Source organism: Furipterus horrens, unplaced genomic scaffold (assembly GCF_987537825.1).
Source record: "Furipterus horrens unplaced genomic scaffold, mFurHor1.1.pri manual_scaffold_8, whole genome shotgun sequence".
Lineage (NCBI taxonomy): Eukaryota > Metazoa > Chordata > Mammalia > Chiroptera > Furipteridae > Furipterus > Furipterus horrens.
The window spans coordinates 107818438-107843309 of NW_028327178.1; the positions used below are offsets into that span (position 1 = coordinate 107818438).

General features: G+C 50.9%; 1 protein-coding gene across 1 annotated transcript; it reads right to left on the bottom strand.

Annotated features, from left to right (window-relative positions):
- Positions 1 to 1964: 1964 nt before the first annotated feature.
- On the bottom strand, positions 1965 to 18863 carry CTCFL (CCCTC-binding factor like). Its single transcript, XM_090285050.1, has 10 exons — positions 18315 to 18863; positions 17710 to 17914; positions 16613 to 16783; positions 16216 to 16349; positions 13928 to 14048; positions 13179 to 13328; positions 12649 to 12809; positions 10162 to 10344; positions 2588 to 2711; positions 1965 to 2120 (listed from the first exon to the last, which is right to left on the bottom strand). Exons 1-10 carry the CDS (start codon positions 18861 to 18863, stop codon positions 1972 to 1974), a joined length of 1947 nt encoding a protein of 648 aa, XP_090141176.1. The 3' UTR covers positions 1965 to 1971.
- Between the last annotated feature and the right edge of the window lie 6009 nt (positions 18864 to 24872).

Consider the following 24872-nt stretch of genomic DNA (forward strand, 5'->3'; position numbering starts at 1 on the left):
CACCCGGTCGCTACACATGTCAAACACTGCCCGCGGCTGCTAAGGGACTGACTGATGGTGGTGAGAGCCCGGCTGGGCCTGCTGTTTCCAACACGTCTGTCCGTTTCTCTGTTCCTTTAAAAGGCCCAGTGGTGGTCAAATACATAGCAGGAATGTACTGTCTTGACCAGTTTTCACCATGCAGTTCAGCAGCACGAAGTATATTCATGCTCTTCAGCAGCCACCACGCCGACCACCTCCAGAGCGCTTTTCGTCTCCGCGGACAGAAACTCCGCGCCCGTCCAACACTAACTCCCCCGTCCTTGCTCCCTCCCCCACCTGGCGGCACCCTCCTGTTTCCTGCCTCTATGAAGTGACTCCTCTAGGTCCCTCATATAAGTGGAATCATACCGTATTTGTCCTTTTGTGACCGACTGGCTTCTGCCACCGGGCATAACGTCCTCAAGGCTCATCCACGTTGTAGCTGGTGTCAGAGGTCCCTTCCTTTTCCTGGCAGAATATTATTCCCTTGTCGGGACAGACCAGACTGATTTATCCATCACCCGCCCATGCACACGGGGGTTGCCTCCACCTCTTGGCTACTGTGAACAGCGCTGCTATGAACGCGGGTGTGCACACACCTCTTCGAGACCCTGCTTCTTACTCTTTTGGGTAGACACCGAAATTGTTGGATCACAGGGTAGTTCTATTTTTAATGTTTTGAAGAACTGCCCTAGTGTTTTCCACAGGGGCTGCCCCATTTTACATTTCCTCCCCGTGCGCAGGGTTCCAATTTCTCCACATCCTCACAAGGAAAAAAAAAAAGACATTTTTAGAACCACCATTCATATATAACAAAGATAATTTTGCAATTCATTTTATTGAGTTTTGCAAAGAACATCTTTAAACGACAAAGAACAAGAAACTACGACAAAAGTTCAAATAGTCACAACGGTGGCATGGGAGAGTCCATAGCGTTTAAGCCTCGCGACATGAATTCCATTCTCTGCTGTCGCGCAAGGAATATAATGCCCTTCCTCCTGAGAACCTGGGGTCTTTTTAACAAGAGATCAGCACTTTAAGAATGTGAACGGCATGAACGAGATGAAAGACATTTTTTCACAAGGTAGGTGTAGATATTGAACCACCAGGGCGTACACTTTAATATCTTCCTATTTTATTTGGCAGTTATATCTCAATGAAGGTGAAAACATTTTGAATTTAGGACCTGTCATTGACTTCCAAATATGGGAAGAAAAATTCACAGCAAAAGCAAGTGCTGAGCTAAGGAGAAAAATACGACTCACTGTAAAGATAGGGGCTGGTCCCTTTTAAGGACCAGAGGCATTTCACATCCTGTGCGGAGGTGGGAAACATCTCTCCAGTTGTTAAAAGAGAAATATTCGTTGTATATAGAGTGTTACAAAGATATACAAATTCGAATACCCGTCCTCATTTTGTACTCAGTTGTTGGTTTGGTACAATATTAAGATCTTTTGTGCTGAATTCAGAGCTCATTAAAAGTATTATGATGGCTTTAAATACTATGGGAAATTCATGTGTATAACAAAGGGCATAAAATTGATATTTTAACGTTTAAAAATCGTAATATTAGAAATACAAGTACAAATCAACGTAAAATTTCCCAGCTTTGACTGTTGGCTGAAGAACTAAATACGCCAACAGAAATAAGTATTATCCAGAAATCACTGTTCATTCATTGTGGGCCAATTTGCCAATATTCAGTGAACAAATTCATGTGTTTGGGGTTTTATCCCCCGATTCAAGATGTGGGCCTTTTACAAAATACCTGCAATGTTTGTTTGTTTGTTTGTTTAAATATCCAGTCAAAACTAGGCAAACAATTCTAGGCACTCCCTCAAGTTTTGGAAACTTGTGGCATGCAAGATTCATGAACTTCCTTGTTTCAAAGGTGCTAAACGTGTCTAACTTGTTTTGGGCAGGCCATGCGGGGACAGGAAATCTGGCCCATCACTCATACAGAGGGCTGAGGGTCACCTCCCAGGTCATGTCTTCCTCCAGGCCCTCGATTGCGGCAGCAGCTTCTCCGGAGGCGACAGGAGCCTTCTCTCCTGGGTACTGGTCTCCCGTCACCGTGGAGACCCCCCCGGCAGCGGCTTCTTGAGGGAAGAAAGGCACACGGTTGGCAAATGTAAAATTCGGCCAAGAAACCAGTGCAAACCGATTTCGGAAACACACGCTTGATTTGAACCCCGCGGCACCTATTTTAGAAGACGACCTTTCGGGGGTAGGCAACAATGCCCACCCCCCAGGAACCTATGTGGTGGGGGGGTCCAACCCCCGAGAATCCCCAGCCACCCTCCTACTGTGCAACCTCACTGCAGCCCTGTGAGGTGGGTGAGTAACCAGGCCAGCGTCGCCCATAACCACATGGGGCAGATGAAGTTCACGACCCGCTCACAGTGGCAGGAGGCCGCTGCAGGGCTGGGCCCGGGACAGGGCACCCCTCCGGTCTGGCAGCCAGGGATTCTGGGTGTTCTCTCCGCACAGAACGCTCAGCACCCAGGGAACAGACCACAAGAAAATCACGGTCAGGTTCAAACCCAATTCGTTTAAAAAGAGGTACCGTCTTCCTTCGCTGCCTCTTTCAGGACAGCCCGCGCCCTCGCTCGCGTTCTTCTCCCCATTCCCGAGGGGGCCGGTCCGTCCTGTCCCGCCTTGCACTTCTCAGAGTGTTTCCGCATGTTACTCTGTCGGGGAAACGACACGGAGCACGGGGTCAGAGTGGGCACCGCCGACAGGGCATCCCTTCAACAACGCGCACACTCAGAGACACGCTGGGGAAGGCGGGGGTGCGTACCTTTTATAACCTTGTACCAAAGGGACGACTCTTTAAGGCGGCCCTTTCTGTTGTGTGTGGGTCTAGGAGAACGCTAGCTGAGGTTAGCTGTTCCTTTGTGACGGAAGTCACTGAGAAGGCGAGGTTTACTTTTCTAGAAAGGTTCTGCTCTCCAAAGTGACGTTGGCTATGAAACCAGGAATTCAAGATATCGGTCGTTTTTATGAAAATCAATAAAATGCCATAGAGACATTGCTGTCCCGCAAACTCCTGTCCTGACTTGCTAGGAAGTTCTGAAAACTGCGTACAACGTTTGGGTGAAAACGGGAAATCACCCATTTCCTGGTCAAGCCGATCCACGACCTTTTCTCATATATATGAACACTTGGGGTTTGAAATAAGTTAGAAATTTTCACTCTCTGAAGAGCCCCTATGCTAACGTAAGATACGAGTGACAGGTCATGAAATTTGCTGATTCTGTAACGCATCACACCCAGTTTCCACTTGGGCTTCAGGATGCGGCTCCCCGGGCTGAGTGTGGGCGGGAGGAAGGAGGATTCGAACCTAAGGGGGAGCGTGGGGTTTTGAAGCTCCATGTGATGCTCATGCACAGGGGTTGGCGCGCTGTGGCCAAAGGTCAAGTCTGGCCTGCCCATGGCTTTTGTAAAGCAAGTGTTCCGGACACGCCACGGTCCCTCGTTTATGAATTGTCCACCTACAGTGGCATTTGTGTTATAACCTCGGACACCAGCGGCCGGGGCTGAAACTGTCTGGCCTGAGAAGCTGAAAATACTCAGTGTCTGGCCCTTCACAGAATAAGTCTGCCAGCCCTTGGTTTACGTGACAATGACGGACAAACAGAGCCTCGTGGGGTCAAGGGTCCCTTTGAGGATCTAAGATCAACAGTTCCTTCCCCAGAGAAGTGCAAACCTATTTACACACCCACACTCTCCCTACAGCTTCGTCAAGTTCATGGTTAAGAGCGTCTGATGTCAGCTTTGAAAGAACAAACACATCACACACACACACACACCCCTAAAGTGCAGGTGGAGTAAACCTACGGGACACCTGGGACTTCGAGGGAAGTGATATGACAAACGTCTGTGTCAGAGAATGAAATGCTTCTCAGGAGAGGAGGCCCCCACGTCCCCAGTCCAGAGCAGGGTCCTTACGGCGAGAGAGGGGTCTGGTGCGCGTGTTAAAGAACGAAGTCTGCGAAATTTTACTTAAAAAAATTTTGATTGGATTTCAGTATTCAGATGTGCTTTTATTTGTTCCTTTATTTTGAAAGACTTTAATTTTAGAGCAGTTTCAGGTTTAGAGCCAAGCTGAGGGAGGTAGAGGTGTCTCATGTACCCCCTGCCTCACATGTGCACACCCTCCCCCCCACCATCCCCCGCGTTTGTTATAACTGACGAACCCAAACAGACACGACATCGTCACCCCAAGTCTGTAGTTTACGTTAACGTTCACGCTGGTGGTGCACGCTCCGGGTCTGGACAGATGTATGATGACCTGTGTCCTCCATGACAGTGTCCCACAGAACAGCTCCATCGCCCTAAAGCCCCTCTGTGCTCCGCCTGTTCCCCCTCTCACCCCCCACCCCCTGGCCTCCTCTGGTCTTTGACTGTCCCCCTGGTTTTGTCTTTTCCAGAGGGTCACATCGTTGAACTCATATAGCACCCAGCTTTTTTTTTTTCAGACTGGCTTCCTCCCTTCACTTAGTAACGTGCATTTAAGATCCCTCCAGGTCTCTTATGGGTTTGACAGCTCTTTTCTTTCTAACGCCGGGTGATACTCCGTTGTCTGGACGGACCACAGTTTATTCATCCATCACGTACTGAAGGACGCCTTGCTGGCTTCCAGGTTTGGGCCACGAGGAATGAAACCGGCATCAACGCCCGTGTGTAGGTTTTCCTGCGGACATAAGCTTTCAGCTCCTTCGGGTAAATGCCAGGGAACGAGACTGCTGGGTTGAACGGTCAGAGTAGGCGTAGTTTTGTAAGCACCTGCCCACGTGTATTTTATTGATTATGTTGTTACAGTAGTCCCAATTTCATTTCCCATTGTTTCCCTCTTCCCAGCACCCCCCTTCCCTCCAGCAATCCCACCCCCCTTAGTTCATGTCCATGGGTCATGCATATAAGTTCTTTGGTTTCACCCTTTCCTATGTTATTCTTAACTTCCCCCTGTCTATTTTGTACCAACTGATTATGCTTCTTAGTCCCTGTACCATTTCCCCAATTCTTCCCCTCCCCACTCCCAGCTGGTAACCCTCCAAGTGATCCCCACACCTATGTTCTGTTCCTGTTCTGGTTTGCTTAGTTGGATTTTGTTTCTATTTTTTAGATTCAGTTGTTGATAGTTGTGAGTTTATCATTTTAATGTTCATAGTGTTGATCTTCTTTTTCTTAAATAAGCCCACTTGACATTTCATATAATAATAGCTTGGCGATGATGAACTCCTTTAGCTTTACCTTGTCTGGGAAGCACTTTATCTGCCCTTCCATTCTAAATGATAGCTTTGCTGGATAGAGGAATCTAGGTTGTAGGTCCTTGCTTTTCATCACATTGAATACTTCTTGCCAGTCCCTTCCTGCCTGCAAAGTGTCTTTTGAGAAATCAGCTGATAGTCTTATAGGCACCCCTTTGTAGGTAACTCTCTGCTTTTCTCTTGCTGCTTTTAAGATTCTCTCTTTATCTTTCACCTTTGGCATTTTAATTATGATGTGTCTGTGTGTGGTCCTCTTTGGGTCTGGCTTGTTTGGGAGTCTCTGTGCTTCCTGGACTTGTATGGCTATTTCCTTCGCCAAATTTGGGAAGTTTTCCATCATTATTTTTTCACATAAGCTTTCTATTTCTTGCTTTTCCTCTTCTCCTTCTGGCACCCCTATGACTCAGATGTTGACACTTTTAAAGTTGTCCCAGAGTTCCTAGGGCTCTCCTCATTTTTTTCAATTCTTGTTTCCTCATTCTGTACTGGTTCACTGTTTTTTTTTTTCTTCCTTATGTTCCAAATCATTGGTATGAATCTCAGTTTCCTTCCCTTCACCATTGGTTTTGTGTGTGTTTTCCTTCATTTTATTTAGCATAGCCTTCACTTCTTCCATCCTGGCTGGTTTGGCTCGGTGGATTGAGCGTCGGCCTGCGAGCTAGGTGTCGCTGGTTCGATCTTCCAGTCAGGGCACATCAGAGAAGGAAAACTCTGACTCCAAAAAACCTCCGCTGCCTTGCGGCATACCTCTTCAGGGGAAGGGCTAAGGGAGTAAACCCCGACAGAAAATCCGGAGCCGGAGTCCCTAAGGCGGTTTGACGTTGTAGTCAACACCGGCAACTCCTGCGGCGCACCTGAAGCCAAGCTGTATTGACTCCGTCTTTCCCTTGGACCCTTCAGCTGCGAAGAGAGGGGGGGTCTGCTGCATGGGCAACAGCAGACCCTCCATATCACCCTGCCCAGGCTCTGTAGCTTCAGCTTCACTGGAGAGGACACTCCAGCGTCATCGCAAGATGTCGATTCAACACGGGAGGAGACAGATACCGTGTCACTCCCGAGTCGGACTGCACAGCCATTCTCGGCGGTGCAGATAGACTCTTGGGAAGCTACACCATCGTCTCTCGAGACGGACGGCTGCCGACGACGACTTCTTCCATTATGTGTCTGCCATACTCAGGCATATCTGTCAAGCCTGTGAGCATCTTTATCACCAGTGTTTTGAACTCTGCACCTGTTAGGTTGGCTATCTCCTCGTCTGTTAGGTTGGCTATCTCCTTGTTGCTTGGTTCTCCCACTGGAACCTTGATCCATTCCCCCTTTTGGGCCATACTTCTCTGTCTCCTCATCTTGACGGGGTCCTGTGTTTGTTTGCCTATGTGTCTTAGGCAGAGCTGTTGCACCTGTTACATTGTAAGGGGTGGAGCCTTAGGGATTCGTCAGTACAGGGCAACCCATTTCACCACATTGTGGCGCTGTATGTGGGGGAGGGGTCTGAGAGGGTCTGGCACCCCTCTAACTGCTGCCCTGGCTGTCGTTCCCAGAGTGGGTGGGTCTGCAGACATTCTAGGACCGTGCGGGTCCTTAAACAAGCAGACTCTGCTGAGAGACCAGCAGTTTCTTCCTCCGCCTCAACCCCCACTGGTCTGCACAGTCAGAGGCAATGAGGCTTTATTTTCCCCGGCGCTGGGACCGTGAGCTCTGTGGTCTGGTCTGGTGCTAGGAACGCTCCCAGGTGTCCCTCCCTACCTTCCAAAATGTGTGACTGTGCTTTCTACCAGCCTGCTGCTGTTGCCGCTGCTGCCACCAGCACACCGCATCCTCTCCACCCTGGCTCCGCCCCCCTCCTGCCTGTCCGGGTGAGTGTTTCTTCTTTATAACATTTTTTGCTGGACTTCCATGCAGCTCGATTTTCTGGAACTCCTGGTTGTCTCTAGTTTTGAGGTAGTTGTGTTCCTTCTTAGTTGTGGAGGGAGACGCAGCGTGTCTGCCTAGGCCTCCACCTTGGCTGGAAGTGGGTTTTGACCATTCTGATCGGCGTGTGGTGGGATCTCACTGCTTAGCTTTTCACTTCCCTGATGACATGTGAGCTGAGCATCTTTTCACATGCCTTGTGCTGCCTGGGTATCTTCTTCGGTGAGCGGTCTGTTAAAATCGTTCGCCTATTTTTTAATCGGGTTGTGTTTCCTTATTGTTGAGTTTCAAAAGTTCTTTGTACATTTTATATGCCTGTCCTTTATCAGATGTAACTTTTGTGTATTTTTTCTCCCAGTCTGTGCCTTCTCACTCTCTGGGGCGACACTGCCTTTCACAGAACATACGTTTCTAATTTTAACGAAGCCGAGCTTTTCAGTTCTTTCATTGACTGTGCCTGGGTGTTGGAGCGAGAAAGTTACTGCTGGACTCAAGGTCATCTAGATGTCGCCTATGTTATCTTCCAGGAATTTTATAGTTTTGTGTTTTATGTTTAGGTCTGTGGTCCATTCTGAGTTAATTTTTTTGGAGCGTGTAGGTCTGTGTGTAGAGTTACTTATTTAGTTTTGTGTGTAGATGTCCATTTATTCCCGTAGCCATCGATGACAAGACTGTCTTTGCTCCATTGTGGTGCTTTTGCTCCTTTGTCAAAGATCAGGTGACACTAATATTTATGGGGGTTTATTTCTGGGCTCTCTGTTCTGTTTCATTGGTCCGCTCACTTTCAGGCTACTATAAATAATGCTGTTGTGAATATTTGTGTGCCAGTTTTTGCGTGGCCATGTTTTCAATTCTTTTGGGTAAGAGAATTTCTGGGTCCGTGGCGATGATAAGTGCAGCAGAGGGAATGCAGCCAATAACGCTGTGATGACTCTGTATGGCGCCAGAGGGGCACTGGACAGATCAGGGGGGCACTTTGTAAAGTACGTGACTGTCTAACCCTGTGCTGTCTGCCTGAAACGAATACAAACGAATGTCAACTGTAATTGAAAAGAAAATGTTTTTAATTAGAAAAAAAGGAATGCGAAAAATAATAAAGACTCTCTGGGAGTCTGTAAGCGGGGGTACCAAGGATCTAAGGCCAATACCCAACAATTGGTTATTGTTGACATAATAGGAATGTAATGGACGTAATGTTCATGCGGCAGATTTGTTTTTTTGTTTTCTTTTAAGCTTCTTTGCCCATAAATGTTTATTATGTCTTTGGTACTTGAAAAATAAAAATAAAGAGAATTGCTAGGTCAGACGATGACTTTATGCTTAACTTTTCGAGAAACTGCCAGACTAGGCTGTCATCTAAGGAGACTCCTCCATTTTAAAATCCCACTGGCAATCCCTGCGAGCTTCAGTTTCCCACCGTTTCCCCCTCTGTCTTCTTCCAGCTGCCGCAGCGGCTAGTTCTGAGCATGTCTTCACTGGGGTTTGGACCTGCGTTTCCCTAGTAACTCGTGATGCCAGGCAACTCGCGTGAGCTTACTGGCCATTAGGGTATCTTCTTTGGAGAAGTGTCTGTGTAGATCATTTTCCGCTTTTTAGTTGGGTATTTGCCTTTTTATTATGGAGTTGTAAGTGTTCTTTATGCGGTCCCAATGCAAATCCAAATAGGCCTTCTTAAATGAAAGAAAATGTGTTAAAACTTCCGATGTTATGTTCTGAGGGCGCTGAGGCCCCCTCCTCCTTTCTCTGCTTCCTGGGTTCTCGCCGCAGAGGGCAGCCCTGCAGGGCTTTAATGCACCATGAACGCCCCTGACCTTGCTCTCAGCCGACACACTTTGAACTGACTGCTCGAACACTCCAGAATTATCCCGCTGGGCGGCCCTCCTGAAAAACGCGGCTACCCTGCCTTTTAAGGGGGGGAGTTTCCCCCATAAAAACCGTCAGCTTTAGATAATTCAACACTTTTATAAAGTTAGACTGGAGCATCCACCGTCTGAGGATCTAGCTAATCATTTGTGGTGGCTTTTTAATTTATTGATTTTAGAGAGAGAAACCCTGATTTGTTGTTCCACTTCCTGATGTATTCGTTAGTTGTTTCTTGACCGCGCCCTGATGAGAGATCAAACCCACAACCTTGACGTATGGACTACGCTCTAACCCGCTGCACTACCTGGCCAGGGCAATACTGTGGTGGTTTTAAATGTCCACAAATTCTGTGATATCCTTCCTTTCAAAAGGGACTTCATGCCCTACCTCTGAGGATGGGCTGGACTTGGTGACTCGTTTCTGATGAATAGAAGGAATGTCACGTTTAGGACCAGGTCACAAAAGGCCCTGTGGCTTCCTTCTTGCACACTTGAGCAGTCCAATGGGAGGTCCACGTGGCAAGGAACTGGGGTCGTGTGCCCAATGGCACTGAGCACCCCGTGTTGGAAGCAGGCCCTCCAGCCCCGGTCCAGCCATCAGGAGACGTAGCCCCGGCCAGCACCCTGACGCAGCCTCACGAGACCCTGGGCCAGACCCACCCAGCCAGGCGTGACCGATAGAAACAGGGAGATAATAAATATCCGGTGTTTTAAGCCACGCAGTTCCGAGGTAATTTGGCATGCAGCGATGGAAGCCTAACACAACACCTAAAAAGAATAAAATTGTAGGGGAAAGGTTTTTCTTACCCCGGTACCAACAGCCTCAGACTGAGGACATCTATGCAACATTTCATAGATTTGGAGAACTTGAGAACCCCCTAAAAGTATGTGCATAAGGCTTTGTTTGCAGGGATATTTTTCACAGAAGGGGGAGACCACACTTTTATAAGGTGTTTGAGAGTTTGGGGACTCCTTAACCACTTCCCTAAAGCCTGGCAAGTTTCTATAATAATGTTGGGAGTCTCGGAGTGTGACCCTGCCGGGGAGACAGAGGGGCCTCCTGGGGCGGCTGACGGCGCCCGGAGGCAGCTTACCCAGCGGGAGAAGCTTTTGCCACACTTGGGACATTCGTGCACGACCGGGACGAACTCTGGGTCGTGGCATTTCTTGAAGTGAGCGTTCAGAAGCTGCTTCTGGCGGAAGCGCTGGTCGCAGGAGGTGCAGGCAAACGGCTTCTCTCCTGTGTGGGTTCGGATGTGAACCGTCATGTGGCGTTCCTGCGGGGGAAGCAGGGACAAAGGGCGGCTCAGCGCGTGCCAGGGCTTTCTTTGTATCGGACACAACTCCTCGTGTTCCTCTTCTTTCTCCCCTCCCCAGAGACGAGTGCACTGTTCGGAAGGATCGCAGGGAGCCCATTCTCAGCACAGCACCACCTGTTGGCGGGGGGGGGGGGGGGGGGGGGGCGTTCTACGAAACCAAGTCACAGCCAGTCCCCGCCATCAGGTCACAAAGGTCTCACGGCTGATTCCCAGCCGGTCCCACAGGCCCACGGGGGCCCACGGGGGGCAGGGAAATGGCCGTCACTTTCCTGCCAAAGTGCCCACGCACCTGCGGCCCCGCCTCTGTGATTATTAATATTGGCGGTGGCCCGCGCTTCCACAGGGCAGCCGGGACCGCAGCCTCAAAAGGCTGTTGTTGGGCTCTCGGCTCCGCGGGCGTCTGGGGCGGGGGCCCGCGAAGCGCACGTTTCCCTTCCCCTCCCTGACAGAACCAGAACAAATCACAGCGCTGAGTGGAAAGCATCACGGGGGAAATAATCGTTCTCGGCGAAGGAATCATCAGAAATCTTAAGCAAGGCTTCTAGGAGTAAATAATTTGGAGAAGCAGGAAAAGAATACATATAAAGTGACGCAAAGACACACACTTCATTTAAAATGCTATGGCTCTTCAGATGAAACGTCAGAACCCTTCCACGTTCTTGCGCGTAACCTGACTGAGTGTCTCCCTTCCAGCCTTTCCTTCCGCTCACCCTCCCTCCAGGAGAGCATTGTCCTGTGTCCCTGCCGGGAGTCACAGTCCAGCCTGGGAGCCTGGGTCCTGGGGACCAAAGCACACAGAGCACCCAGCTGTGCACTGGCCTCAAGGTCCCCTGAGACAGCACCCTCCCTGGCATCCCCGCTTCCTCTGCAACTCCCGCCCGCATTCAGGAAGTTCTCCGGGATCATCCGAACTGATCTGAGCCTGGGCCCAGAACGGCTGGGGCTCCAAGTCCCCAAGGCCACCCCCCTTTCCTAAATGCAAAGCCTTTACCATGTGCAGCCCGCACTTTGAAACCCAAGACCTGCCTTCCGCCTTTGGTCACGGGGCAAAATATCCGAGGGCCACACGCGTCAGGGCAGCGGTTCAGTCCTCACACTTTTGGTGTTAGGACCCCTTTCACTCTTAAAAATTATTCCCACTCTAAGCTGCTTTTATTTACGAAGCGATATCTAGTCATACTGCCTGTGTTAGAAATCAAAACGGAGGAATTACAATACAAAAAGATCTCCCAATTCTTTAAAAAATAAGCAGTAAGCCAACTACATATTAATATATTTGCATAATACACATATTATCTATTTTTCAAAAACAAAAAGTTAACATGTGGCCGAACGGATAAGGTTGCCAGCGACAATACAGGTCGCACTATGTGGGACGTGTCTATATACCAAAACATGCGTTATCTGGCCATTCCTCATTTTTATTTCTAAGTCTGGCAGCCTTGTTAAACAAAGACACCCCGATTGTCACCGGGGCCCCTGCCTTCAGTCGGCTGGGGTGTGTGTGTTGCTGTGGTGGAGACAGGGGAAGGGGATCTGCTCGCACAGATACGTAGTTGGAAAAGGGAGCAGGATTGTAATAGCTTTTTAAATAACTGTCCACATTCTTTTCGATGTTCTACCAAAACTCAACAAGGGACAATTTCTTAAAAATGGGTGAAGAGCACAGTGGTGACAGGTCACCGCTCTGCTTTGTATGAAGGCACCTCCACAGCTTACGTGCCATCGGGGCCAGTGCCAACGCAGCAAAGGGCAAACAACGTGTTGGCGTTAATTCATTAATTAACGACCGTAATTTTGGTCTGACAGCCCTGACTGGCTGGAAGGACCTGCAGGGGTCTAGGAGCCATCCTTTAAGAACCGTTGCTTGAATTTATAGGCGCACGGTTACCTTCTTGGTATTGTCCAAAGTCGTTTTAAATGAAGATGTTATTTACTTATTTTTAGAGCGAGGGAAAGGGAAGGAGAAAGAGAGGGAGAGAAACACGGATGTGAGAGAGAGACATCGATTGGTTGCCAACCTGCCACACAGCCACGTGTCCCGACTGGGAATCGAACCGGTGACCTTTCGCTTTGTGGGAAGATGCCCAACCCACTGAGCCCCACCAGTTAGGGCTTAATAGCCTTTTTTTTTTTTTTTTTTAAGCATGACTTTTTCCAATATTTTCAAAGCGGTGGCAAAGCCCCGCCCAGCCCTGCATCCGCCCACACCCCATGGCCCCCCCGCTGCCTGCCCGAGAGGCCTGCTGTGGGACTCGGTACCTGCTTGCAGCTGTAACTGCAATAGCTGCACTTGAACCTCTTCTCGTCTTTGTGAGTCTTCTGGTGCTGGAGGAGGCCATAGCGTTCGTGGAACACGGCCGGGCAGTAGCGGCACACCATCCCCGCGGCTTTGTAACTGTGCAGGTTGTTCAGGTGGACGCCTAAAACCAGGACGGAATGTGACATCGGGGCGGGTCTCGTTTTCGGTGGGGCTGACCCGCCCCTGCCCTGTCATACAGGCTCTCCTATTCTCAGCGCTGTTGGCATGGGGGGCTGGCCGGCCCCTTTTCAGCTGGGCTGCCCTGAGCTCTGCAGGACGCTGAGCCGCACCCCCGGCCTCTGCCCACTAGATGCCACCAGCATCCTGTCCTCCTCACAGGGACAGCTGGAAGGCTATGAAACCACACTTGTGCAAATCAGCCACCAGATGGCACCCCAGGACCTCTGGGGGTGGGAAAAAGTCCTTCCCAGATAGTCCCGGGCTCCGCAAGTCTCCCTGCAGAAGGAAGCCCATTAACCCCAACACTCACGCAGGTCGTTCTTCCTGGAAATGATGGCGCCACAGTGGGGACACTGGTACTTGTGGGCATCGTCATTGTGCTTCTGCGCGATGTGTATCTTCATGGTGCCTCTCTGGGTGAAGCGTGCGTGGCAGATGTGGCATTCGTAGGGCTTCTCCCCTGTGCGATGATGACAGAGATGAGGCTCTGCAGAGGGGCTCCCCCTGCCCCCCAGGCCCCGATCCTCCCCAAGGGGCCCCCAAAGCCGAAGGCTCGCCTTTGGTTCCCTGGGCTCCTCCCTCAGCCCCTTTCTCCTACGTCTGCCCCCAGTGAGCACAGAATTCTGCAGTGGAGCCCGGACAGCTATGGAGATCCCGTCCTCTGTCTGAAGAACCAAGAGGCCCCCATAAACACGCTCCTTCCGCAGCAGAAGGTAAAGTGGGTGCACCATGAAACCAGGACGCGCTGCCTTATGTCCGTTTCCAGTTGGCCACACGGAGGAGTCGCCTTCCAAGGCCTGGACGACCGGCGGCAGCCAACGCTCGACGGGGTCGTCCTCGTCACCCTCTGGGAGGCGACGGCACAGAGCTCCCAGGGGCCCCCTGGATGCCAAACGCACGCCCAGGGGCAGCGCAGACTCCCCTCGCCAGGAAGGCACGACGACGTTCACTCTGACCCTGGAACTTGGGTTCTGCCACCCGAGAGTCAAGGTGACCAGCTCCCTTCTGAGGAGGCGCCTGCGCTTCGCGGGTACGGCCTCCCGCCCGGGGCCCTGTTACCTGAGTGTGTCCGCATGTGCCGCTTCAGCTTGTGGGTGTCCTTGCTGGCGTAGCTGCAGAGCTGGCACTGGTAGGGGCGCTCCCCGGTGTGAGACCGGACGTGGCGCTTCAGCTTGCTGGCCTAGGAAACAGATGGAAGGCACACTGGTCGCAAGAGAAACCAGAACGCGGTAGATCCCATCAATCGGCACGGCAGAGAGGTACTGACAGTTTAACCTCAGAACATACTTCGCACCCCAGAAAACACGAGAGCGTCACTCCTTTTTATGCTCCGTGGTGAATGATTTTTTTCCCACTTGATGTGTGTTTACGATCCTTTCGGAATAACCCGCAGTAGTTTGCAGAGGCTCTTTAAGATTCAAGTTCACGTTACGCAGGGAAAATGGCAATCGAGCTGCTCAGGGCCACACGGGACTTTATTTTCCGGTCTAAGTCCCCTCGCACCCAGCGCTGCAAAGTTCAGGCTGCGCCACAGAAGTGCGGGGGTCAGAATGCTTTTGTACGCATAACTAAAACGCGAATCTGAAAACCTTAGCTCTCTGATGCGTGGACACCAGTCCGAGGTGCTTCTCAGTTCCGTGTGCTCATAGTTTCTTTATAATATATAACTTTTCAGTACAAGGACATCCATCCTAACTTGATTAATTGCATACCCCAGGCAACTCATTAAAAGGCAAACAGCCCCTCACCTCCTATTTGATCGCTGTTTGCCTGACTGTTGTGCTACCTTCCAGAACCCCCCTTTGCCTGTCTTCCCTCCCCGTCCACCTTTAGCAACATGAGGGCAGGCGTGACAGGCGCTAGAGAGGCTGCATCGCCCTGCCTGGCATCTTGGGAAGAACACACTCGGTCTGACTCCCCAGTGAGCGACAAGCGCAAATAAGCCCGAAGAACATGCAAGAACATACAAGGTCTCAGATCCAAACCAAAAAAAATGAGATTTTTAGATAAAAAGCGGGTGGCTTCAAGTGTATTGGAAAACGAAACAAAAAGAATTTTTTAAAAATTCCAGCATGAAAGAGCTGAGTGCCGTGAGCGGTCAGAGGTGGCTGTGTGTGTCAACCTTCTCTGGGCGGCTTTGCAGGGGGGGGGCAGGGGAAGGGGGAGCTCAGAGCTTTCGTGGGCTGGTGGTCTACGCAATGCAGCCCGAAGCATTCCTGCTGGGGTCTGCGCACAGAAACGGCGCAGGGGTGCAGGGAGCGCAGGCTGCCCCGCTTAAAGCAGACCAGTATGGCAAGACCAGGAAACTGCAAAAATGGGGTCTTGTATGCCTAGGCCGACAGTCCCCAGGCTGCGCAAACCGCTCACCCCCAAGGAGGGTCTCAGTGGGCCTTGGATGTTTGTGCTCAGAACTAACAGGACACTGACCAAAAGGCCACTCCAGGCTCGGGCATCTCAGATGGCTTTGCTCCTTCAGACTTTCAGTTTGGGTTTTCTAACTAGAGTTATAACCTCAAACACTGATGGGAAAGAACTTTTAAAAACAGTAACAGCAGGAAAAAATGCTTAGAACCAAGTTCTGACCCTGGGGGTGAAATGTCCTCTTTTATGAAACGCGGTCGCCTCGGTCCCGGTCCATCGTTAGTTGTGCCCTTTAACTCAGGCCCCGTCCCCAGCGTGCTATCCCTTCCCCGGGCTCGGGCCCAGGCCCTGGCCGCCCCTCGGCACAGCGCGGACCCCTTAAACATTCACTGCAGGAAACCGACAGTGAAAGTCACCGTCACACTCTGTCGTTTCATTCAGAGAGCCGCTGCCCCTGCGAGAGGAATACATAAAACGATCTCGTGAACACAGCCAGGACCCCCAACTGAAGCCTGAAAATCCCGGATGCTCTGCAATAACGGGGAAGCGGTGTGTTTAAATCTTCAAGCAAGTCGCTTTGTCCCTGACCCAGAGCTTCGGAGGTCAAGCGCAAATATGTCAGCGCGCCGTCAGGCTGGCTCTAGGCTCTCCGTTGGCGCTAATTGGTTCTGAGTCTGTGGACCTGAGTGCTACCCGAGACACTCGGTAGGACTTTGATTTCCCAAGTCCCCCACGCAGCTTTATTTGTAATGTGTACACTTTTATAGATCGCTCCTGCTAACTGGTAATCAAAGCAAAAAGAAATCCAATTTTCTATTTTCTTTTTAGAAAATTGAATGAGTATTATTTCCTGCGCATATTTCATATGAATAATATCTTTAATAATACCTATTTTGTAAGAGAGTCTGTTAGTTTAACATAACATGATTTGTACAGCAACTCCTTAATAAGACGCCACAAAGCTTTGAGCAGAAGAGTGCACTTACCTCTACGCTGGCGTATTTGCACATGGGACATTTGAATGGCTTCTCGTGAGTGTGTTTGTAACGTCTGTGTCGGACAAGTTCTCCACTGGTGACAAAGGCCATGTCACAATCGCCACACTTGTAGGGCCTGGTTCCTGCAAAACCACAGAGTTCATCCTTTCAGACAAGATTTAACCACACATTTTCCGAGGAACTTATAACTTCTAAACCACAAAACGCTTGAACAATGAAGGAGAGGCTCTCAAAACCATGACATACCCTGCACGGGGGTGAGAAAACCCTTTGTCACATTCAAGGCTTTTAACTGAAACTGGAGACAACAAGACAAAACTAAAGTCTAAGCACACTGTCTTAACCGCGGGGACTGCAGCATGTGCAATCTTTGGGGCAGGTTCACCTGTGTGGGTGTTGATGTGATTCCGCAGGAGCGTGACCGTGCGGAAACCTTTCAGACACATGTGACACATGTGGGGCCTCTCATCGGTGTGAGTTTTCATGTGACGATTTAAGCTCGAGAGTCTGGACGTCGTGAATGCACACACCTGGCACTGGAAGGCTGGTTTTTTCCCTGCGGGAAGGAGAGAGAGTTCACGTCCTTGGGAGCATCTTTCTTTAGACAGATGCTCCGGCTCCATTTCTGGGGTGATGAAAACATGCTGGGATTAGTGGCAATGGTTGCCCAAACGTGTGAGTGTATGAAACACCTGAAAATGAGCTGGGAATTGGGAATTGGGGGGGGGGGTACCAACTCTTGTTTTAAACGTATGAGAAACTACTATATAGCGAGGGATACAAATACCTACTGTAGCCGCAGGCAATCGCCCTAAATGAATGACTTCGACCGTGGACAGTGGTGCCAATGTGACTTTCAAAACCGAGCCACTTCCCAGCCCCAATAAATAATTTTGAGGGTCAAATTCATCCTGTGGGCTCCAGAGATTCCATGTCGGTTTTAATATAACCCCAAGGTCCTTCCTAATCTGGCCCATCTCCCTCCCTCTCTGAGCTCTGACCAGCCCCCTTCCAAAGTCACAGCCCCAGGCCACTGCCTGCCGCCTGCACAGGCGACCCCCACTCTGGTTGCTGAGGCCTCTTCCCTAACTTCACCTAAACGTCCTGGGCCCCGGAGATGCCTCTAGGGCTTTCTGGGCATTACTCCTTCGGGCCATGAAGCATCAGCTCTTGCCCCCCTCCCCCCCACCCCCCACCACCACAGGGTGCAAACAGAGGAGCAGATTAGAGCCCAGCACTCTGTGTACATGCACAAGGCTTTGCAGGAGCATTTTTCTACGCTTTTCAAACATTTGTGTGCAAAATGCAAAACGCTGGGATCTCGTGCCCAATGCAGAACACTGGCTTCACATTTCTTCCATTTCCTGACATTCTGAAAGCAACTAAAAGTCACCCGCTTAAACCTTCAACGACGGCCTCATTTCTCTAAAGAAAAACAGCGGCCCGCTTGATGGAGCGTCTCACACACAAGGAACCCCCTACCCTTGGCCTTCTGTTGGGGTTTTGGGGCGCTGGCTCTTTCCACACGCGGCTGAAGAGGTGCAGGTGGATCTTCCGCTCCTTCGATGCTTAAGCCTGAAACTGTCAGAATGACTCCGTTGCTCCCCTCATCTCCGGGCATCACTTCCACAAGGAAGAGCTGTTCTTTTCCCTCGACGCCTCCTTCCGCCGGCAGCTGCTCTGCCTCCTGACCTTCCCCAAGCTAATAAATAAAAACAGGCGTTCGAACAGGTGCAATACCGTAAATTACAATCCAATTCGACACTTTGCCAAGGGCCGTGTAACGCAGACGTTAGTATTAAGGTGACACAGAAGATTGTGCATTGCAACCAGAATGCTTCAGCATAATTAATAAGCATCAAGGGTTTGGGCTGGTAAAGCGAAACTGTTGTTCTGCTATTCTAATAAGTGAAACTTCTTAAACTCTTAAGAAAAGGACAGGCAGTCCTCCAGGATTTTCCTGGGAACTTTTTTATGTATTTAAAATTTTTTGTCCACCCACAGTACTGCACAAAGGGCAACCTAAAAAAAAATTTTTTTTTTTAAATTCCATGCGAGGGGTGGGTCGTTTTCAAAACGAGCCGTACCTTAACCAACGGGGCGCTTTCAGGCAGGACGTCCCCGCACTGACTGCCTTCAGCGGCCACGCTCACGCCCTCCTGCAGAACGTGGAACTGCAGCATCTGCGTCCCCTGCAGCGAGTACACCTCGTCCTGCATGCTGATGGCCACGCACTGGTGCAGGGTCTGTGGCACCTCCAGTCCGATCCACAGCAGCGACGGCGGCGCTCCGCTGGCCGGCTCCACCGTCACCGTCACCCCGTCTTGGTGCTGCGCTATCAGCCAGCTGACCTCCTGCAACCCCGCGTCTTCAAAGGAGGAGTCCACAGGCTGCAGGGTGAGGATGTGCCTCCCGCTGTCCTCCGCGGTGGCCGGCACGCACTCCTGCTCTCCTTCGGGGACCTTGGCGAGGAGGGCCCCATGGGTGTGCTCCGCCTCCTCCGCCCCCGGGTGCGGGGACTCCTTTGCTCGGAGCACTCTACCCTGCTCCTCCTCCTGGGCTTTTTCTAGCACCAACTCCAGCTCTTTGATTTTGGTGAATTGCTCAGGAGGGTCAGAGGCCTCGGTCCCTGCCATTTTGACTGGGCCTGTTGGAGAACGGAGCAAGCAGTCTGGGTCGGGCACGGTGAGCTTTGGCGCTAGCGGGCTCTGGGGCTGACCGAGGCCTGGCAAGGTTCTGGCCTCAGCAGGATTTAGGCCGAAGCGGGCATTTTCTCGGAACAGTCTAGAACCAACAGACCGGGGCCGGAGCCGGGTTTCGGCAAACGCGCGTTCTAGGGTTCGCAAGGTGGCGCCCGCGCAAGCCTCCCACCATTGCGCACGTCCCCATCGTGCACGTCCCCACTGTGCACCGCTCAAGCCTCACGGGTCTCGGGAGCGGGGTCTGCAGCCCAAGCCAAGGGCCGAGTGCGCCTCGTGCGGCATGCGTCCCCTCCAGGCTTGGGGCAACCGCACCCCACCCTGGTCCTCCCGGCTCGGCCCCTCCCCCGACACTCCCCCTCCCCCAACCCTGCCCCCCCACACCTCCAAGCCCCCTTTCGTGCCTCTCACCGGCCCCGGCCCCTGCGGAGCAGCACCAGCAGCACGTGCCCTGACGGGGCCAGACTGGCCCCTGCGGGCGACCCTCACCCAGGAGCCGTGGCCTTGGGTGCTGGCCTGAGGTGGCGCAGGTGCTCCACCTCGACCCTGTCCTGCGTGCACTAAAAGCAAGGGTCGAGAAAGCTGCTGTGCGCAGGCGCAGAGTGGGAAATGGGGGGCGATGGAGTGCAAGGGGCGGAGCTCGGATGGAGGGGCCCCTCCATCCATGAGGGTGGTGGGGGGAGGGGCACACCAGGGGTGGGGGTGGAACAGGTGGATAAGGAGAAGTGAAGGGGGGCTTGCAGGGGGGGGATCCGTGAGGAGGTGAAGTGGAAGGGGACCTGAGACTTGGGGGAGGGGGAGGGGTGGGCATGGAAGTGGAGGGGGACCTGAGAGGCCCAAGCGCGCTGGATGAGGACGGGAAACAGAGGGGGGCCTGCAGGGGGCGCCGAGAGACCCGAGGGGGATGGGTGAGGACGGACATTAAGAGGGGCTTCAGGGGCAGCCGCAGTGACTCGGTGAGGGGCATATGGGCAAGGTGGGCGAGTGAAGGGGACGGAGCAAAAGGAGTTTGGAAACACGGATTAGGGTGGATGGACAGGGCGGAAGCGGGAGGAGGGAACGTGGCGGAGGCTCCACAGACCTGAGTCCAGACACGTGCGGGGAGAGTGGGGCACAGACAGCAGGGAGCCCAAGACATGGGGGGCATGGAAGTCAGTGGAATAAAAGAAGTTGGGGTAGAAAGAGCGCGCTGCGTTATGGGGGAGCTATGAGGAAGCCATAAGGAAGAAAGGGGGCGAGGATGGCCGGCTCAAAATGGCAGGAAACGGGGGGGGGGGGGGGGAGAATGAAGCGGAGAGGGGCAGGTGTCAGGAGGGGGCCGGAGACCCTGTGCTTGAAGTCTTCCCAGGTCTTTAGACTTTATACGGTTCTTTCCAAAATGTCTCCTTCTAGGCAGCTCGGCAGGGGGCGGAGGACTGAAGGGGAAACCGAGGAGAGACTGGCGCTGGGGGAAACCCGGAATCCCCAAGGGGCCACCCCGTTGTTCACTCTAGGGGGGTCGCGCTCCTGTTGCAGGCGTTTCACCGCGATGCGTTCCTTTTCGTGGAGATGAGTCATCCGGCGCGTCTCCGGAAGCCACTGGGCGCGTTCGCCAGCTAGCTGCAAAATCCATGCGAGTCTGGGCCCCTGACGGATTAAAATCATTGACGGGGCACTGATATCGTTAAAATTATTTTTAAAACATTTTCAGTTACAGTTGACATCCAGTATTATTTTATATTAGTTTCAGGTGTACAGTGTAGTTGCGGATATGTGTGTGTTTGTGTGTGTGTGTGTGTGTGTGTGTGTGTGTGTTTATTTAAGGCAGTGTTTATAACATGCCAGAAAACTATTCTACGTATCTTGTCACCCTCCCCCCGCCCTAAATTTTAATAAAACTTCAATGGAATCTTCTTGTTTGATGATTGTGAGGAAATATATTTGGATGCTGGGGGTGGGGAGGGGGTGGGGAACCTGGCCTGCTTTGATTTGAGCATATCAGCGAATAATTTTCCTCCCATCTGTGATCAGAGAACGGTCTATATCCGTAAAAGGGCTTTCTCTGCGTCTGCCCAGCCGTTCCCCACAGCTCCCTCTGGTGGCGGTCGAATTTTATTTCACATTCTTGTGCATAGTGTGTACTCAAATATATTGATATTTTATTTTTGATAGTGCAAAGGATAGAACTAAATTGACTTGCAAAAGAGACTCATGTACAGCAGCCGTGAGTTTGTGAGGGAGCTGCCTGGCTCACTAGTTTTGACACTGTGCCTGGGTTTCTATTACCGTATGCATACTATATGCAGAAGATAAATATTTGCAGGTCATGGGAAAAGAGTGTGTTGTGATGATTTCTTTTAAAGCATTTAAATGAACTCCCCTGCCTGAGCAATCACCACTTACTTAGTGCCTTCCCGGGGAAACTGAGGTGGAGGGGGAAATGCAGGGGCTTAGAGAGGGGACGGGGAGATGGGGGAGGCGGGTAAGCAGGAAGAGAGAGTCTTGAAAGGGAGAGAAGGTAGCCGGGATGATGTGACCAGGAGTGACAGGGAAGACAGACTGGTAGTTTCCTCAGCTTTGCTTCTATAGTGGGAAGCGTTCTTTGCCCTTATTAGATGCTCCTGGGGGTCCCTGAGGGGGAGGCATCTTGGAACCCCCTGGGGAGCCTCCCATTGAAGGGGTGTCACTTTGGAGCCATGGAGGGGACCCTCTTCCAGAAGATGGAGGCGGGGGGGGGGGGGACAGAACTAGGAAGGGGCCGTATTATAATCTCCTTTCACAGGGAAAGAAATAGAAAGGTGAAGAAACTCACTCAGGGGTGGGAACTGTGACTCAGAGCGCCCCTACCTTAAACACTGTGCCCCTTGCTATTTATTGTTTGTTTAGTTGCTTATTGTCCTGCAGGGGTAGGGTGGGGGACAAACTATCAGTGACAGGAACGTCCAACGGCCTGGGGCCAGTCCAGTCGTCTCTGACTGTTCTTTATTTTTTTTAATAAAGATTTTATTTATTTATTTTTAGAGAGAGAGGAGGAAAGGAGAAAGAGAGGGAGAGAAGCATTAATATGCGAGAGGTAAATTGACTGGTTGCCTCTCAGATGTCCCCAACTGGGGACCTGGCCCACAACCCAGGCAAGGCCCTGACTGGGAATCGAACCGGCGACCTTTGGGTTTGCAGGCCGGCGCTCAATCCACTGAGCCACACCAGCCAGGGCTAACTGTTCTTTTTTTACTACCACCCTAGCACACAGGGAGGGTGAACTTGACTTTCATATCCTAGAGTCTTGCAGAAATAAGTGTCACCGTGATTTCCTCTTGTCGTTTCACGGTGATGTTTACCTGAATGACTTGAATGAGCTCCGACCTCTTCATTTTAAGGGACCTTTCGGATCCCTTTACTTGATTCAACGGCTGTCCGTTCATGCAGAAGATACTAGTAATGAACTTGGATATCTCCATTGCTGGAAAATGGAGAGCTCTAAGAGCCCAGAATTTCCACCTTTGCCATGGGTGGGCCATGTCCCAAGATGCACTTGGGCCCACTTTACAGTCAGGAGAAGTTAACACGTGACAGGGTAGGAGGTAGCCTGCGTTAGTGCTGCTCCCCCCGCCCGCCCCGTCGAGCCAGAAAGTGATTTCCGACTTTGGACATCAGTGTTTCCTCCCGCGTGGGTGGCGCTTTCTGTATTTATTTGTGTATCTCACTCTGGGCCCTGACCAGCACCTGGCACGTCGTCACCTGTTATTTAATTTGGTCTCATGGGATGAGTTTGGCTCCTCTGAGTGTCACAAAGATAATCTGTACCCAACATGTACATAAACAGCCTGGTTCTTTTGCCTAAAATGTTCTTCTGTTGCTCCAATGTCAATCAAAGGAGTGTTGATTTTCAGGCGTGCCGGTTAATCTGTTGGGCAAATGTTGTTGGATCGTTACACTTCGGACTTCGGTATGAACACAGAGAGGACGGACTTCTCTCTAATGAGCAATTCAGCATCGCTCATGGGCTTGGCCACAGGGGCGGGGAGGTTGGGCACAAGTGCACAGGAGAGGATTCTTCAAATCCCGAGGAACGGGCCTCAGAAGAGGCAGAGTGCCAGCACAGGGACTGGATTATCATGGAAGAGTGCACCAAGTGTTCCAGAACTCTCTGGAACTTTATCATTATAACCTCAACCTTGTCCTGCTTATCTAGGAGGAAGCATTGGGTAAATAAATAGATAAATATATCATAAAAGCTTATTGCATTTAGTCTGATGAAATGGAGTCTTAAAACAAGCATTTCGGGGCCCAAAAATCTGGAAATGTGTGCTCTGACCCATTAATAGTAATTAATCTGGGGGCTGGGGGCTGAAGGGACTGATGTGAAGGACCCTGTGCCATTCCTTTAAGCAGTAAGCAGGACATGTGCTCTAGAAAGGGTGGTCTGCTTTTATGCTGTTGGAAAAACCATTTAGAGGATCACAAATCCAAAATAAATTCTGTGTTCCATTTGTCTTTGTGTCCTGCACTTCTAGTCGCCTGCCATTCAGCCCAGGAGGCAGCATACCATGGTGACAAGGGTGGTGCATGGCTTCCCAGCTGTGTGGCCTTCGATGGGTTACTCACCCTCTCTGAGCCTCTATTTCCTCCTCTGTAACATGGGCCTAATGATAGTTCTTGATTTTATTATGGTGGAGAATAAATGAAATAATCCATGTCAAGTGCTTAAAAACAACACGTTGCTTGGGATATAGCAGATGGAAAATAAATGCTAGCTATTTTATTATTATTCTCCCTCATTTATGCAACACTTGTTAATACTTATAATAAAGTTATTTAATGTCATTGGGATGCTGCAATTCTTTTTGAACTTTACTTTTTAGAATCTTTTTTGCTAGTTCTAAAATTAAATCTTCCTTTAAAAAAAATGACATCCCTAAATCTTTGGGCAGGGAACACATAAAAAGGTATTATTTTACAGCATTATATTTCTCCAGTAGGTTTGGCATTAAAAAAAAGAGCTGAATTGGATGGCATGGTTAGACCATACCTAAGAAGACGCTAATGAGAGGCTGATAACTTTATTCCAAAATCCTAAGGGGGGTGACGCTCAATCCTGCCCAGTACTGAGAAGAGTCTGTGGATATCCGGCTTTCTGCAGAAGCTGCTCTGTCTTCTTTCTTGCCAGGGCCAATGGGAACTCCCTGCTGATGGGTCCATGCTCAGTTCTCAGGGCTGACCTTGTGTGAACTCTCAGGGACATCAGAAGAGGCGGATAGGAAGGCAGGAATCAGAAAGAGGCAATGTTCGATGCTGCACACCTGAAACTAACAAAATAATATTGAATGTCAGCCATAATTAAAAAATAAAATATTTTTTAAAAATAAAAGGGGTGATACAATCGTGGAAGCAGAGAGAGAGAGAGAGAGAGAGAGAGAGAGAGAGAGAGAGAGAGAGAGAGAGAGAGAGAGAAACTAGAAGATGCTACGCTGCTGGCTTTGAAGCTGGAGAAAGGGGCCAGGAGCCAAGGAAAGCGGGTGCCTCTGGGAACTGGGAAAGGCAAAGAAATGGGTTCTTTCCTGAAGCCTCCAGGAGGAACGCAGCTCTGCCAACACAGTGGAGATTTCTGAACCCCAGAAGCGGAAGAGAGTGACTTTAAGCCACTCAGTTGGTGGCACTCAGGGTGGCACTTGGGAGGGGCCCACCAAATTTTGTGAAAGGAAGGACAGGAGAGAGGAGTTTGAAAGGCAGACTGGAAGCCCTGGATTAGTGAGCGGGAGGAGGCCGCTGTGCAGGCCAGGCGCCCCCCTCAAACCTGGGCCCCCCAGGGGAGAGAGGCTTTCCTCCATATTTCTCTTGGGAGAAAACCTGTCCTGACCTGGGGAAGTCACCCTGAGACATTCGTCACCTGCACGTGGAAGGCAGGACACCCATCCACATGCTAAACGAGGTAACGAAACTGCTGTCGGTTGGAGATGAAGAACTTGC